Raw genomic sequence first — 15,510 nt, forward strand, 5'->3', positions numbered from 1 at the left:
GGGTATTATCTGTAATGGAAAATGAAATCTGGAAAAGTACCTAGTACCAAAAGTGAGTAGAGTTGAGTAGAGTAGAATTGAGTTGAGCTGGTACCATGTAATGGTAAAAAATACAACAAATAGATTTCTGTTGTAACAACAATACTTTTAACTAGAAATATATTTCCTGTGGAAAATCCATGTGAATGCTGACAGCTGAAATAAATTGCAAAGCATTGCTGAAAATGCAGAAATCTGAAATGAATTTTGCTTGAAAAAGCTGAAATGCACTGCACTGCACTGCACTGCTGAAAAACCTGGAAGCTGAACTGTAAAACTGACAGAAATGGAAGCTGAGCTGCATTACCCAAAAAAAGCTAAGACTTCAAGTACAGTGCTAGAAAAGCTGGAAGCTAAATTTTTAATACTGAAAAACCTGGAAATTGAAATAAATTGCCTGAAATGAAGAAATGCTTTGTATTAATATCACAGATTAACTGAAAACAATAAAAGATAGATATAAAAGGTAGATTTTCAGTTGAATACAAGCATAAGTATCCTTAAAGAGCAAGTTTAATATTGAATGGTTTCTGTAGCTTAAAGTGTGCAAAAGTAGTGGTCGAACAAAAAACATACAGAAGAAGAAAAAATTGCAAAGCATTGCTGAACATGCAGAAATCTGAAATTAATTACTTATTTTGGAATTCCAGCCTTGTCCATGGCCCCCCTGGTAAGCTCTTATTACCATATGGAGGCTTTTATTTTGAAAAAGGAGCCTCATCCTGAACTTCCTGTTAAGATATTGTTCCCTTTTTTGATAAAGTTACTGTATGAGGCTTTGATTTTAAAAAACTAGGTCCATTCCTGTTTTCCTGTCAACAAACATTGACAATTGGGGGCTTTTATTTTGAAAAGTCTGGCTCATCCAGACTTTCCTATTGGCTTTTATTTTGAAAATAAGAAGTGACACTGTGTGTGTGTGTGTGTGTGTGTGTGTGTGTGTGTGTCAGTATGTGTTTGTGAAGAGTGTGAAGTGTATGTTCTTTAAAACTATAAGAAATTAGACAGAAGGTAGTATTTGGGTGAAATTAAGCGTATAAACTAGAAGTAGTTAGACAGAGGGTAGTATTTGGGTGGAATAAACCTTTAAAACAGGTGACAGTGCACCCTTGTGGCAGGGGTGAGACAAGCAACCACATTCATATTCAAGGCCCCTAAGCCAAAATTAGTAACTGAACAACTTGTAACTCAAAAACTAAGTCACGTTGAAAAAAAAAATCAGTTTGAGTAACCTCAGACTTCACTGGTTATACTGATCCATGTGTCTGTAAGATTTAAAATAGAGCTGTGATAATTTATATACCCATAAGTTATATAACCATCATCTCCATTTTTGACAAGGAGATTCAGAGCTCAGATATTGGAGAATCAGACATTGGAGTCATTGAGACTGTTAGACACCATTCTTTGCCCTTTTGGGCGATTTATTCAAAAACAGTGAGTCCTATTTTAATGGAAGTGACTAGGGCTGTAGTCTCCTGGTCGACTGGTCAATTAGTTGGTCAATATGCTCTCATATGACCAAAGTTTCATTGGTCGAATAATTGCCATGTTACTTTCATAAGGAGAAAAGTGCTACATCAGTAGCCTTCCAGGATTAATCCATTATTTCCTGTGGCGGGAGGGACAGACTAACAAATTACCTGTGAAAACAAAGGTGTATTCACAACACCCTTGTTATTTTCAGAACTTTGAAATTGCCCAACCTAATAGAGACTGCTAGGTCTAACTGTACTCAACGTCAACTGAGCATTTACTTAACATACTGAATGTTTACTGAATCAATGTTTCTACTATAATTATAACAAGAACCCCTGCTAGGCCAAAAAAATTAATGCCAAAACTAAAGCCAAATATCCATTCATTTGGAAATCAATAGCCTTTGGGAGCTTCTGTGAAGTGCTATTCTGAAACGTCAACCTCTGTGTCGTTGCCAGAGAAACTCTTGGTAGCGTATTGGCAATGCGTAATATGTGTGCGTAATATGTATACTAACATTGATTAGTTTTAAAGAGAAAGTGTGTTGAGTGTCTCTGTACAGCTAGTTAACATTAGCATAAATGGTTTTATCACTTTGCTTTATGATGGTTGTTTTGTGTAGTATATTGTCTGTTAATTCTAGCTGAGTTAACAGCTCAAAACGTAGCAAGTGGACGGCTGACAACAGCATCTTGTGAGGCTCGGCTAACCTTACGTAATGTTAGCTGTGGAGTCCTATGTTTTTATGTTCAGTGTTATATTCACACAGAGACTGCTTTGCTACATTAGCGGCTGTTTACCAGCCGCTGAATCACTGCTGTTTTGATGTCAAACAATAGACAATATTGTGATCTTTGATATTTTAATACAGCTTCGTCTTGTCTTACCTGCAGGTTACGTGTTTTGGTCCAACCTCCTGTTACTGATGTAGCCTCTGTTGATGCTACTGCTCCCTCTGCCATTGTTGTTTATGTTGAGAAGCTACAGCCAGATGTTCTGTCAGCCCCGCTTCTGCTAGGCATTGAAATTTACTACCAAATGACAAGAATTTTTACATACTCGATAGTATCGAAGCAATTCGGTTGGTGCCATAAAAGTATTGAAGTTTGGTACCCAGCCCTAGCTGTTAGCCTACCTACACTCTCTTCATGTTGTGTGCGAGGAAGATGAGTTTGTCCACATTTTCAGGTAAAAGGGAACTTCTGGTCTTGTTCACTTCATAGCCAGCCTTTAAAGAAAATGCACTCTGACAGGGTTGAAGTGGCCAGAACACAAAGGCAGTGTTTGGCTGCAAATGCCAGCTTAGGGTAGCGGTCGCTGTTTTGCTTCCACTATGCAAGTGGGCCAGGCTGGACTTTAGTTGTGTCTCTCAAATATTGCTCCATCTCTTTTTTTGCGCTGTTTCCATTGTGTGCTTCCGCTTCATCGTCGGACTCAGACTGCATCAGCATTGAAATCTCTTCTTCATTTCTGTGATGGCAGGGCTGTCGTTCTCCTCCAGTGACAGTTGTGTTTCTTCACGTTGAAGAGCGTTGGCACTGTTGCAGACAACCACAAGTTCTCCTCCTGTGATAGCAGTTCTGTGAGTGTGATTAGGGGCCCCAGCACTTCTGCTATCTCCTGTGCCAGTTTCCACAGTCAGCATGGTCTGCTCTCAGGTCCAGGGTGCGATCTCCTTACTTTGTGATACTGGAATATGACAAAACAGCTGTCACTGGCCATTATTGCTCCACCAGTTGGTCAAGCAGTTCACATGTAGACTTCCAACAAATAGTGACGTCTTGTATGAGTTTGCACTCTACAACATTCTGCTGCTTTCCTTTCTCTGTCAAGGCAGCTTTAGCCTTTGCACTTTTTTTGTCCCACGAGATTCCTCTAAGTGTCCCACGAGATTCCTGGCAGCCAAAACCGTGCGACATCTGTCCTGTTTTAGAGCTGTATTTATGTACAGCTGTGGCATGTGACCTGAGCAGTAGACCCCTTGAACATTGCCACATTTCTCCGGTTCTTTCTTCAGTGTCTCCGTGCTCAGCTTCATATTGCTGGTGTTGTCATGAACAACGGCCACTCACCTTGTAATTTGGAATGGTGAAGGTGTCCGCTACTTCTCCAAGTTGTTGTGCAATGTTGACTCCCATATGGTTCACCCCCATTACTTTGGTTTCTAATACGAAGGCACAGAGTTCCCACTCCTGAGTTATAAAGTGACAGGTGACAGCCATGTATGCCTCCATACTCAACGAGGTCCAAATGTCTGTTGTGAAACTGAAGGCAGTTAAGTTTTAAATAAGAGTTAAAATTTGGTCTTGCAGATCTCTGCACCTATGGACAAATTATTATTAGACTGGTCTGCTCTATGTTTTTATGCCAATAATTTCCTTAGCCTCAGATGTTCCCACATTACTCCTTATGTGTTATTTCAACTCTTCAGATCAGTTGCAACTATTTTGCAAGTAAAGTGAGTGCATGTTTTTATCATGTGTAACGTTACTGTTTAAAAGCAGCTTCATCATGGTGACCGGACAACAACAGATTAGCTAAGCTAAGTTTGCTAGCTAGTATGGCCTCGGTTCTTTAGACTACTACTTTATAGCATTCAGGTGATTTTTCATGCTTGTTGTGCCACCATGGAAGGCCAGTGTCAAATTGCGTATTTGGCACACTGCCTTTGTCATGTCATGGTTCAATTGAAAGTGTTCCCACACAGCTGAGGTCTTCAGCATTTTGTCTTCCCTTTGACAGCCAAGGTGAACTGAGGTGTGAGTAAGGGGATGTCAGGTGATCAAGTTGAGATGGTATATATTTCCACATTTTAACAGTGCAATTATAAAGTATAAATATAGTACAAGGATGTGCTGACAAAATGTGTTTTGCAGTTTGCCTTTATTGATAACCTGCATTTAGCAAAAAAACAAAAAAATCCAAATCCCAAAATTGAAAACTGAATAGCTACCCAACGAATGAATGTCTGAATAGTCGAATATTGGGGTCCAGCTCTATTATTTAGTTTGGCAAATTGTATTTTACATCTTCTAGACATTTGTTTTGCTTCTGGACAGAACTTTCTGATACTTTATTGCTTGAATAAATGTTAAATATTTGATTGTTATTAAACGAATCGATAGCCACAGCCTGATGTGAAATTATAATTCCTGCCTTTGTCTCTCTGCTATCACAGCTGCTCTTCCGTTGATGTTTGTCTTGACTAAGGTGACTGTATTCATCAAATCTGATTGATACCCAACATAGAATTGATAACTTTTGATTGTCTGTGCTTCCACACATGATTGGGGTTGTTTTAATTGTTGGGCAGTCCTGTGGTGTTCCAGACAGTCAGATAGTGGTGGCTGTCTTGTAAGGTGACATGATTTCAGCAGATAATGGTGTTGGGATGATGATGCGTGCTTAGCTAAAGGTTTCTGGATTAACAGATGGATGCGAAAGATGTGGAGGAAACAGGAGTGATGGCTCACCATAGAGTCCATTAGGGAGAGTGATTGGACATGCATGGAGAGCTGATAATCATCTGTTCCATCATTATTTCTTATGGTGTTAGCAGAGCCAGTCCACATGTACAATGTAAGGCAATCCAATGTTGATTCCTGTGTAAATTAAAAGAATGATAATATTAATCACACAAAAGTAATTAATCAGTGTTACGGTCATTTTATATTTCAACTCCACCTCATCACATCACCATCAGATGGCTGTAGAAAAACATGAGTACGCTGGTCTGAAGGATGCATGAAGTGCACACAGTCTCACACACATTCTGCTTGTAGAAATACCAGTTTATGTGCGGGAAATGGTGCATGTGTGGTTTTTGTGCATATGCATCATTTATGCACCTTGACCCAGGTGTTATTGGAGTCACTGTACACAGGGAAAACTATGACGGAAGCTGCCCAGTCATGGTCAGAGGCTATGTGAAATAAAGTTAAGATCAATCAATCATTGTGGTGAAACTGCGTATGTAGATTTTATCAGCACTGCAGTGGAGCATAGGTGATTATAGAGCACAGGAGGGGACACCTGTCTGTCCCACTGCTAACCTCTCGCTGGGTACCATACGCAGTTTTGATGTTAAATATCTAAAATGAGAACAATGAAGAAGAGATTTAGCTGCTTTCCTACCATTTAGGCATTTCACTGTGGATGGAAATGATGTGGAAATGCTACAGTGGACACGCGTCCTTTTCACAAATAGTGACAATAAGGCAATAACATGTACACACAATTTCTATTGGGTGGAAAGTGGATCTAGTGGTTTAGGGATATGTGAGCCAAGCAGTTATAATGCCGGCCTCACTAAAAACACTGTTAGTAATTTAATACAGAATCAGACTCACTTCATGTAGCAGCAGCCAGCCTGCAGAGCGGCTCCCCTGTGCTGAGCTGCTGGAGGAATCACTGATGACCATACATGTCCAGCAGGGAGGATAGGGGAGGCTGCAGGAGCACCGCTGCTTCCCATCTGCACTTCCCCTTAAAAGAGAGAAGCCCCAACTGTCTCCACCCCTCCACAGCCAGGACAGGCCGGGTATTTTTAGCTGTCAAGCACTCGCTCTCTGCCCTGCTGCCTGGGATAGACCCACATGGAAATCCTGTGTACTTCCTCAAGTGGGCAGTGGTACAAGCAGCAGCGTAGGTTTCACCAAGCCAGCGTTTCACATCAGTAAAGTTAAAGTTGTTTTAACCCACTGACAAGATGCAGCATCTGTCACATCAGCATAGGTCTCTGACGGGGAGTTACCACTCACTAGCATCTCCAATAAATATTCTCTATTGAAGTGGTTCATCATATTAAGATTGGCCTCAGCTTTTGGCGTGATTGGTTCCTCGGATTCAAATTGTCTAAGGTGTCAGACCAGGAGGTCACAGGTGGAAGCCAATCAGCTGATGGCACCTGGAGAGTCAGGGCAGTTGCCGGGTGCATAACATTTACAGATAAATGTGTAGCAGAGAATAAATGCTTCATTCAGAGAGGGGAGGCTAGTTCGTTGGCTGTCAGTGCTGTTTGAACCAGCCAGTAGCTTTAAACTCAAGTCTATAAACACAACTACAGCAGATAGATAGATTCCTTTTTTAATGAGAGTCTTCAAGAATCTACAAGTCCAGTTGCTCTTGACTCAAGGCTTTTGGATATGGATAGTTGTAGTATTTGATTGCTCTGGGACATATGGGATTTTAGAGGTTGCAGCCTCCTTGATTTATGTGTATATTGGTTGTACTGGTGTCCTGTTTAGAGTCGATAAGATAATCTGCTTGTTGCTGGTTTGACAGAAGTCTGTTGGAAAGTCTAGCTAGACTTTATTTCATACTGTAGGTTCAGAAAAAACTAAGTAATCAAACATTAAAATCACACAATATTTAACATAACACATATCACACAGAAAAATGTCAGCCTTTTCCATATCCAAAATACGAAAACAGATTCCCTGCACCAGAGTTCACACATGTAGTAAGCTTTAAAAAAATGAAAAATCCTAAATTCACACAAAAAAACCCTGCTAACAAAAGTTAAGACACAATGTGTCTACACTGAAAACGTCTCAGCCGCGTGTTTCAGTGGTCTGTGTCACACGTGTGTGATGGAACAGTATGTTTCTATGGTAATCAATACAGCTGTCTACACAGCTGGCACACTGGCTCGGGTGTAATTGTGACCCGAAGCGGATTTTAGGCTTCGAGTCTATTTTCCTCCGTTACGTGTGTTACGCAGTCATTGTTTATTAGGCTCTGAACGCTTCTGAAACGCGGGTGACCTATGCACAACACTGTACCTGAACGCCTCATATGTAGACACACAGACAGAGCACTTGCTGCTGCTGCTTTCTGTGTGGACATAGTGCTATAACAAGCACAATATGTCAGAATGGTTGTGTGTTGCAGTATTGTTCATCATCTGTCCATTAGATGAATGCATTACAGTAAATCATGAGTTGTGGAATCATCCTGTTTCTTCCCAATGGACCAGCAGTGTCTGTCTGCAGATGTTTTTACAACAGTTTAATTGGCCACTTAGACTGATCCAAACAAAGTTTCACATCTCTGCAGCTCTCTGTGACACAGCTACATAATGACAGCTTCATTAGCTCTCTCTCACTGAAGCCACAGTTCATTGGCTGGAAAGCAGAACTGTCAGCAGCTGGACGAGTCATTGTTTAACCTCAGCAGAGTGAACTATTTTTAGATGAGGCCTTGTCAACCTGCTTATGGTGTACCAATAATGTAGCAGGAAGAGATCTACAGCCTCACACGGTGTTTAGGTAAGTTCGGGTTGGCTAGCAACTGTTGATTTCACTCATTTGCATCCCAGCATGCAAAGTGCACCTGGCTAAGGGAGTTGTTTAGCTCAGACAAGTAGAACACAGATCACATTCCCACCACAAACAAGCCGTTACTATGTTCAGAGCTCCCTAAATGAATCGCATTCAACCAGACTAAACAGACTCAGTCCAATCTAAACACACAGACGTCATACACACCTTGTTACAATCAGCAGAATTCATATGAAAAGGATTCAGATCTCGCCTCATAATCATCAGATTCAGACTTTTCTTAGTAATTGTTGTATGTACAGTGAACAGGAACTGCTAGTAGCCCAAGCAGCATGAGTTTTCACCATGCAGATGTGCTAGGATGTAAACAAAGCTATTGGCTGAAAACACAGAAGTGTAGATATCATCGAGGTCAATCCTCAATAACTTCTCATTAGTTATGTTACTGACGATCCACAGGTCATGATCAGGTATTGAAGCCTCCGTGGTGCCTTGCACTCCTTGACAGTGGACCAGAAATTTACAAGCTGAAGTTAGGGACCATCTCCAAAGTGCATGCAAATGGGACAAGGGAGCTTCAGTTGTGTCACATTTCTCTTCATGATGTAGCTAAGCTCTTGTTGACCTTTGTTTCAGTGTGTGCAGCTCCTCCTGTCCCTGTCCTGTGACAGCAGCGCAGTCCAGCAGTGTGGAGTCGTAGGATGTCCCGGAGCCCCGAGGTGAAGGACGATTCGATGGAGTGCCCGCTGTGTATGGAACCACTTGAGATCGATGATGTCAACTTCTTCCCCTGCACCTGTGGATACCAGATCTGCCGCTTCTGCTGGCATCGCATCAGGACAGATGAGAACGGTCTCTGTCCCGCCTGCAGAAAGGTAGACCTCAGTCTTGTCTGAAGCCTTGTTCGGCCTGGCAGAGTGAGCATCAAGACAATGACTTAAGTCCAGCTGACTGCAATTAATTCATCTCATTCTTTCAGCTTTAATGCTCAGTCGTGATTTACTCATTTTTCAGTTCTTTGACTGTTTTATTACTTAATCATTTCATCTATAAAATGTCAAAATGGATGATGAAACAGGAGCAGTCAGATGAGCAGCCAGGTTGGAAACAAACCTCCAGGTTATACAATCTTATCTGATAGAGAGCAGTAAAATGACTTGAAGTGTCTGTTGAACTCAGGGAGACTCTGGAGGGACTGCTGTGACTGGCTAGTCAAGGGTCACATGACAGAAGAAGAGTCATCGTTGTCTAGTCTACTTTGCAGTAGCCAGGCTAACTTGTGTATTTTTACCATAGACTGTATTTAGAAGGTAACCAGTGAAGAAGAGCATTCATTTATGTTTATATTCATATTTTTAACAGAAGGATGTATTACATATTTATTACTTATGTGTAATACACTTATTTATCTTTTATGTATGATGCCACACTTACGCAGCCAATGTGCAATATAGTGTATATCATACTATTTATTTATCTCTCTCTCATCTTTCTTCCCCTCTCTCCTTTTTCATTTTTTTAACAATTGTAAATATTTATTTTGTACTCAATTGAAACGAGCTGGAAGAAGCCAAATTTCACACCCTTCAGTGTTTCCACCTGCTGTATTGCAGCACATGTGACAAATGTGGAAATAGTTGGATGATACGTATCATCTGAGCAGCCACACATTTCTCTGTTCTCTATTTCTCTGTTTGGTGTCTTCAGGTTAAGCTAACCCATTGTTGCTAACTTTGGATCTAACCTCCTTCACTTTTCCAGCAGTTGAAACAACAGACGTGACTTTTCTTGGTCTTGACAAGCTGCAGCATTTATTAACTGAAACACTGTAGTACTGTACATTTACTGCCAGACTGACAACTCACTGCTAACCTTTTCCTCTGCTCCGCTTGAGTTCACTGTCACTTTTCTGCTGCTCACATTCGCACAACCACCCACTCGCTAGCTACGCTACCAGGAGTTTCCCAGGCAACGATACAGAGGTTAACTCATGATTCGATCAAACGCTATTGATTTCTGAATGAATGGGTATTTTGCGTTATTTTTGACATTAAAAAAATTTTTTTTTTTTGGCCTGGCAGGGGTTCTTGTTGGCTTGGTGGCATTCAGGCCTGTACTATTATGAGGGAAACACCAGCTTGTGTACTTCCTTTCACACTTCTGTCTTCATTTGGAATCCTTTCTGACTGATCTGAGTCATGATGGTGGCAAAATAAAACTTCTTCAGCTTCAATTGACATTTCCATACTCCCACTGTTGACTGCAGTTCCTATCCTACACTGATGATATCTTAACAGTGATGAAGTTTGTGACTGTGCCTTGGTGTGTGTGTGTGTGTGTGTGTGTGTGTGTGTGTGTGCTGCAGCCCTATCCAGAAGACCCTGCTGTGTACAAGCCGCTGTCACAGGAGGAACTGCAGAGGATCAAGAACGAGAAGAAACAGAAGCAGAATGAGAAGAAGCAGAAGATCACAGAGAACCGCAAACATCTGGCCAGTGTCCGAGTGGTCCAGAGGAACCTGGTGTTTGTAGTGGGGCTGTCCCAGAGGCTGGCTGACCCTGAGGTGATACTAAACACACTTACAGACACACGCACACACACACACATACACACACACAATGTCAGTCTGATGTGTTTTTTGGTATATCGTGCAGAATAAGTGCTATTTGAATGAAAGGGGATATAATTCTGCAGCAGCAGTTCAGTTCTGCCAATATCTCCCACACTCCACCAGCGTGGTGTCAGTGCCTGATGACGTCTGTGATGATGTCATGTGCCATAAATATCCTTCAACATATTAATCATCTTTCAGGCAGTCTCCCCCCCCTCACTTTTATAGTTTTACTTTATTTAAAAAAAATCTAAACTGCTTCTTCTTACTGTCCAGCTGCTAAAATCCAGTAAGAGACTCAAGTCTAAGTCATGATTTGATTCCATATCTCTGATTGGTTCAGTGGACTTTGGAAACAGGTGGATGCAGCATGAAATCTCGTGGTGGGCGACTGCATCTCGATAATCAATGTTTTTAATAAAAAGTGGCTTTATATATGCGTTCCCACCTGTTTTCACACTATCATACAAGATAACATGAAGCCAAGAGAAAAGTGTCTCATGTCTCTCTCTGTGTCTCTGTATGGCTCTTTGTGTTTCGGAGGAAGAGGGTGGGAGGCTGAGCAGGCAGGACAGCTTCAGTCACACAAAGGCCACAAAGAAATGTTCCCCCCCTTCCACTGTCAGCTTACTGCCAAAACTGAGCAAAATGTTCAAACCCAGTGTCCTGCGAACCACTTTAGCACACTGACACCAACACAAACACTTCCTCTGGATTCCAACTGTCTAACTGTTGCTCTACATTCAGTAGATGATTCATGTTTTGGGAGAAATAATGTACAACTGCTTTGTTGTCTTCATAATTGGACTGTTGGCACATTTCCAACAGCATAGTTTGTACTTCTTTCCTTGGAAAAGCCTTTTTTTGCCTCATCTAGGTTTTGTGATTCATCCCCTTTGAACAATAGTCTCAGATTGAAGTTACCTGGAGGCCAAGCTGTTCTCTACAGGGGTGGGCACTTGAACACTCAGCAGTAAATCAGAGAGGTGTTGATCACAGCTAATGCCACAGCAGTGTAGGATGGATGGTAGGCAGTCGTACAATTACATAGTTGGTTGTGCAAAGATTAAAACACTGACAAGATGACACCATATCCATGACATTTAGACTAGTTACATTGAATGACTGAAGTTAGGAGTCATTATTTTTGTATTATTAGTGCTAAGTTGGAAAATCTGAGCTTTCAGAAACAATGCTCCAGTTGTAATTACCACATTGAATGCTATTAATTAGTCCGAAAGCTGCTCTGATTATTATGTATTTCTGATTGACTGGAAAATGAAATTATTATTGTGAAATAAAAGGACTAGGAAAAATGGAAAAAAAATAAACAAGGGGAAAAATCTAAATGGAAAACACAAAAAAAAAAATGATGTAACAGTAAATTCTTAACATGTGGGGCTAGATAGTCTTTTTGGAACGGAGCTTTGCAAGAATATTTCACAAAATGGATAAAAGGTCCAGCAATGTGTTAATTAATTATTAATAATTTAATGTAGATGAAGGAAATCAGCGTGTAAACTGACAAGTAAGAAATAAGCGATCACAGGGAGGGTCAGAGGAGATGTGTTGAGACCTGAGAGAGTAGCAGCCATGCATCATTTTGTTGTCTGTGAGCTGCTGTACACTTAAAGAAGAATAAGAGATGGCTGTGTTTTAATGTTGCTGTGTCATTGTATTTGGATAACTCATTTTCAGGGAGTGAATTTAAACTGCTAGTGTAGAAAGAAAACAAAATGCCGTAACAGCATTTTCAGATTGATCAGCATTAGCTGCATAACAGTTCAAACCTCTGCTGTTGTTTGTTTTTTGAATCACGTGATGCTCCCTGCATTACCGTTCAGATTCATCCCTGGGTGTCTGAAAACACACATCAAATACATTAAATTGGATCACTAAAGTAATAATAATAAAGATAATTATGATGAGTGATTATGTCATTGACTTCTGTCTCTTTTGTGTCTCACAGGTTTTAAAGAGACCAGAATATTTTGGGAAGTTCGGGAAGATTCACAAAGTGGTGATCAACAACAGCACGTCATACGCTGGTTCACAGGTGAGGCCCTCCACTGCTAACAGCAGCTAATGAGGATATGACAGACAACCACAGTGATGGATCTGGTGTTTAATGATAGTTTGTTTTTCCCCAGGGACCCAGTGCCAGTGCCTATGTAACATATATTCGCTCTGAAGACGCTCTCAGAGCAATCCAGTGTGTCAACAATGTAGTGGTAGATGGGAGAACACTGAAGGTATGTCGGGAGGATAGAAGTAGTACATTTAGTGTCTGCAGAGGGTTTACCAGCTTCTGTCTGAATACTGAGGTGATTGTTTTATGTTTTACAGGCTTCTTTAGGAACAACAAAATACTGCAGTTACTTTTTAAAGAGCATGCAGTGCCCCAAACCAGACTGCATGTACCTGCACGAGCTCGGGGATGAAGCTGCTAGTTTTACAAAAGAGGAGATGCAGGTAAGATGAGACAGGGCAGTGATGCAGAAGACCCTAACCCTACTTGATTAGAAGACACTACTAGCTCCATTGATGCAATTTGCATCAAAAATTGCAGACATGATACACAAGTTTACAGTGATAGCAGTATCTCCAATGTTACATAAAGTTCCATGAAAGAATAGAATAGGAATGATAGAAAATATAAAAAAAAAACTGCTAGTAGCCAAAGCAGCATGACTAGTCATGGTGGAGATTCATCAATATGGAAGAAGAAAATAAAATAAATAGAAGCTTAAGATATGGTGCTTAGATAACTGTACTCACTGTCTCCATGACAACATTATAGTCAAGTCTAGTCAAGTCCATATTTATTTATATAGCCTGATATCATGAATGACAAGTGTCTCTAGAGGTTTCATAGTCTGTACAACAAACAGCCCCTCTCTATCCTTACACATTATACTTCCTGTTTAGAATGTCAACATTATATACAGAATACATGTCATTTTACAGGGACAATGCACATGAATTAACGCCACTGTAAATGTGCCAGTGTTAGCCAAAAGGCACATTTTCAACTATACAATATACAAATATACATATACATATTTATACAAATGAAAACCCATCGACATACAGGAAAAACATTCAAATAATTCCACATTTTCTGAACTTTGCTGGAAAACTCAACATGTATGGTACTACTGCATCACTATCATCATCAACCTGTCCGTTGGTGTTTGTGTGTTATATGTAAATATACAGCAGGTCCTTTCAATCCGTTCTCACTTCTGTTTCCAGGCAGGAAAGCATCAAGAGTATGAACAGAAACTGCTACAAGACCTCTACAAAATGAACCCCACCTACCTAGCTGTGTCAGGGGACAAACCAAAGGGCAAAGCCAACTCTTTACAGAGGTGTGTGTGTGTGCTGTGTCTTCACTTCACTACAGTAGTAGATGCAGACAAGAGATGAATGCAAGATAAAGTTGAATAAATGAAACATAACAAATGTAGATGCTTCCATACAGAACACAAAGGCCTGGTTTTCAAGTTGTGTTTCATCAGATTTGCACCTCTGTTCACCTGGATTGTAATCATGCATTGAGAAGTTGTGGTATTTTAACTTGTGTTACAGCTGAGGTTGTTGTTTGGACCCAAAGGCAGACACAGAAAACAGATGGATGGATGAGAAAAATATGGTTTCATGAGAAACCTTTGGTTATGGAGGGTAAAAGGGACGAGGGCTGGTACTGGTAAGGGGGCAGGCAGGCTGGAGAGGGGTTGTGTGGCAGAGAGGGGCAGGTGGCTAGGTGAACTTGGCGTGGTGTGGCTGGAGAATGAGCTTGCAGCTGAAGACCAAGTTGACACTGGAGACCACTAAGGTGACTGAACAATCTGGCGATGAGAGGAAGGAGAGCAGGAGTATTTGAGCTGAGGCTTGACAAGTTGATTGTAGACAGGAGTGGAATTGAACCCAAGTGCCAGGTCAGGCAGGCCACGCCCACACACACACACATACACACACACACACACAAGGATAGACAGGGGAAGACAGGGAAAAAACAAAAACACAAGGAGAAAAACCATCCAGAGCCCTGACAACTTGTCCAACAAGAAGACACTGTTCACTGAAATAATTGAAGGAAGAGTTCACAAAGTTTTAACAGTCAAGTGCCCACTGAAAGAGGTTTTCCTGGCTGTAATCATTCCTCCTGTTCATACTGGATATTAAAAGATCCTTCAAATGTGCTTTCAATGTAAGTGATGGAGGCCAAAATCCACAGTGTGTCCACACAGTCATTTAAAAGTAGATGTGAAGCTTCTATTCAGCTTCAGCAGTCTGAGTTAGTCATATCAAGTGGATATCTGACACATTTACAGTCTTTTTAGCATCAAATTCCCTCTTTGTGTTTCCTCAGACAGTGTTTCCCTGTTGAGCTGCAGTGGAAGTATAGTAACAAAAAGAGTGAAAGATATCTACTTGATTTGACTCATTTGGATACTGAAGCTTCATATTAGCTTCAGATAAATGTTTAAATACATTTTTGCACAGAAGGAGGACTGTGGATTTTGTCCTCCATCACTTCCATTGTAAGGTCATTATGAAGGGATCTTCTAATGGTCAGTATGAACGGGAGGAATGATTACAGCAAGAAAAACAGGTTTCAATGTTCATTTGTACTCTTGTTCTAAGAAAGGTTTGAAAAATTGTCAAGCCGTCCTTTAAGGTTCTCTTGCTGCAAGAACAGTTCTGAGTATTCCAATAGCAAGCTAATGATCATCTATTGATTATCCAACACAAACTCTGAAAGTAACAAAACACAGTTAATATACAGTCTGAAATGTCACCTGATTGTTTCTCTTTCTTGTTTGTCTATGTGATGTCACAGATCCAACAGCTCCAGTAAAGATGGCTGGCTGTTGTTACAGCCTTCAAGTCAGACGGCCAACGGTCTGTCATCAGACCACAGGAAGAGTCCACCGCTAGACGGGTCCGACTCTGAACACTTGACCCCTGAGGGGCCTGAAACTGACCTTAGCCTCGGCCCCGTACCCACCCTCTCTCCGTTCTCTTCAAACTGTGACCTTGCTAGGTAAACCACAATGCTTTTCATCTTCACACAAATCAAATGTTGACGGTGTG

At 41.0% G+C, this 15,510-nt stretch overlaps 1 protein-coding gene and 1 long non-coding RNA gene across 3 annotated transcripts in view; both read left to right on the forward strand.

Moving 5' to 3' along the window:
- The window catches only part of LOC137175612 (uncharacterized), a 417,849-nt gene that overhangs the window by 223,358 nt on the left and 178,981 nt on the right, over positions 1 to 15,510 (forward strand). The gene's annotated exons all lie outside the window — the stretch shown is intronic.
- cnot4b (CCR4-NOT transcription complex, subunit 4b) overlaps positions 1 to 15,510 on the forward strand; it is a 40,573-nt gene that overhangs the window by 7,458 nt on the left and 17,605 nt on the right. For both annotated transcript variants that reach the window (XM_067581334.1, XM_067581337.1), the window contains exons 2-8: positions 8,436 to 8,674; positions 10,165 to 10,362; positions 12,380 to 12,466; positions 12,561 to 12,662; positions 12,757 to 12,882; positions 13,666 to 13,781; positions 15,257 to 15,460. In XM_067581334.1, the coding sequence (XP_067437435.1) occupies positions 8,501 to 8,674; positions 10,165 to 10,362; positions 12,380 to 12,466; positions 12,561 to 12,662; positions 12,757 to 12,882; positions 13,666 to 13,781; positions 15,257 to 15,460 (1,007 nt within the window). In that variant the 5' untranslated portion in view covers positions 8,436 to 8,500. The remainder of the gene's footprint in view (positions 1 to 8,435; positions 8,675 to 10,164; positions 10,363 to 12,379; positions 12,467 to 12,560; positions 12,663 to 12,756; positions 12,883 to 13,665; positions 13,782 to 15,256; positions 15,461 to 15,510) is intronic.

The sequence above is a fragment of the Thunnus thynnus genome, chromosome 23 (genome assembly GCF_963924715.1).
Source record: "Thunnus thynnus chromosome 23, fThuThy2.1, whole genome shotgun sequence".
NCBI classification, from domain to species: Eukaryota; Metazoa; Chordata; class Actinopteri; order Scombriformes; family Scombridae; genus Thunnus; species Thunnus thynnus.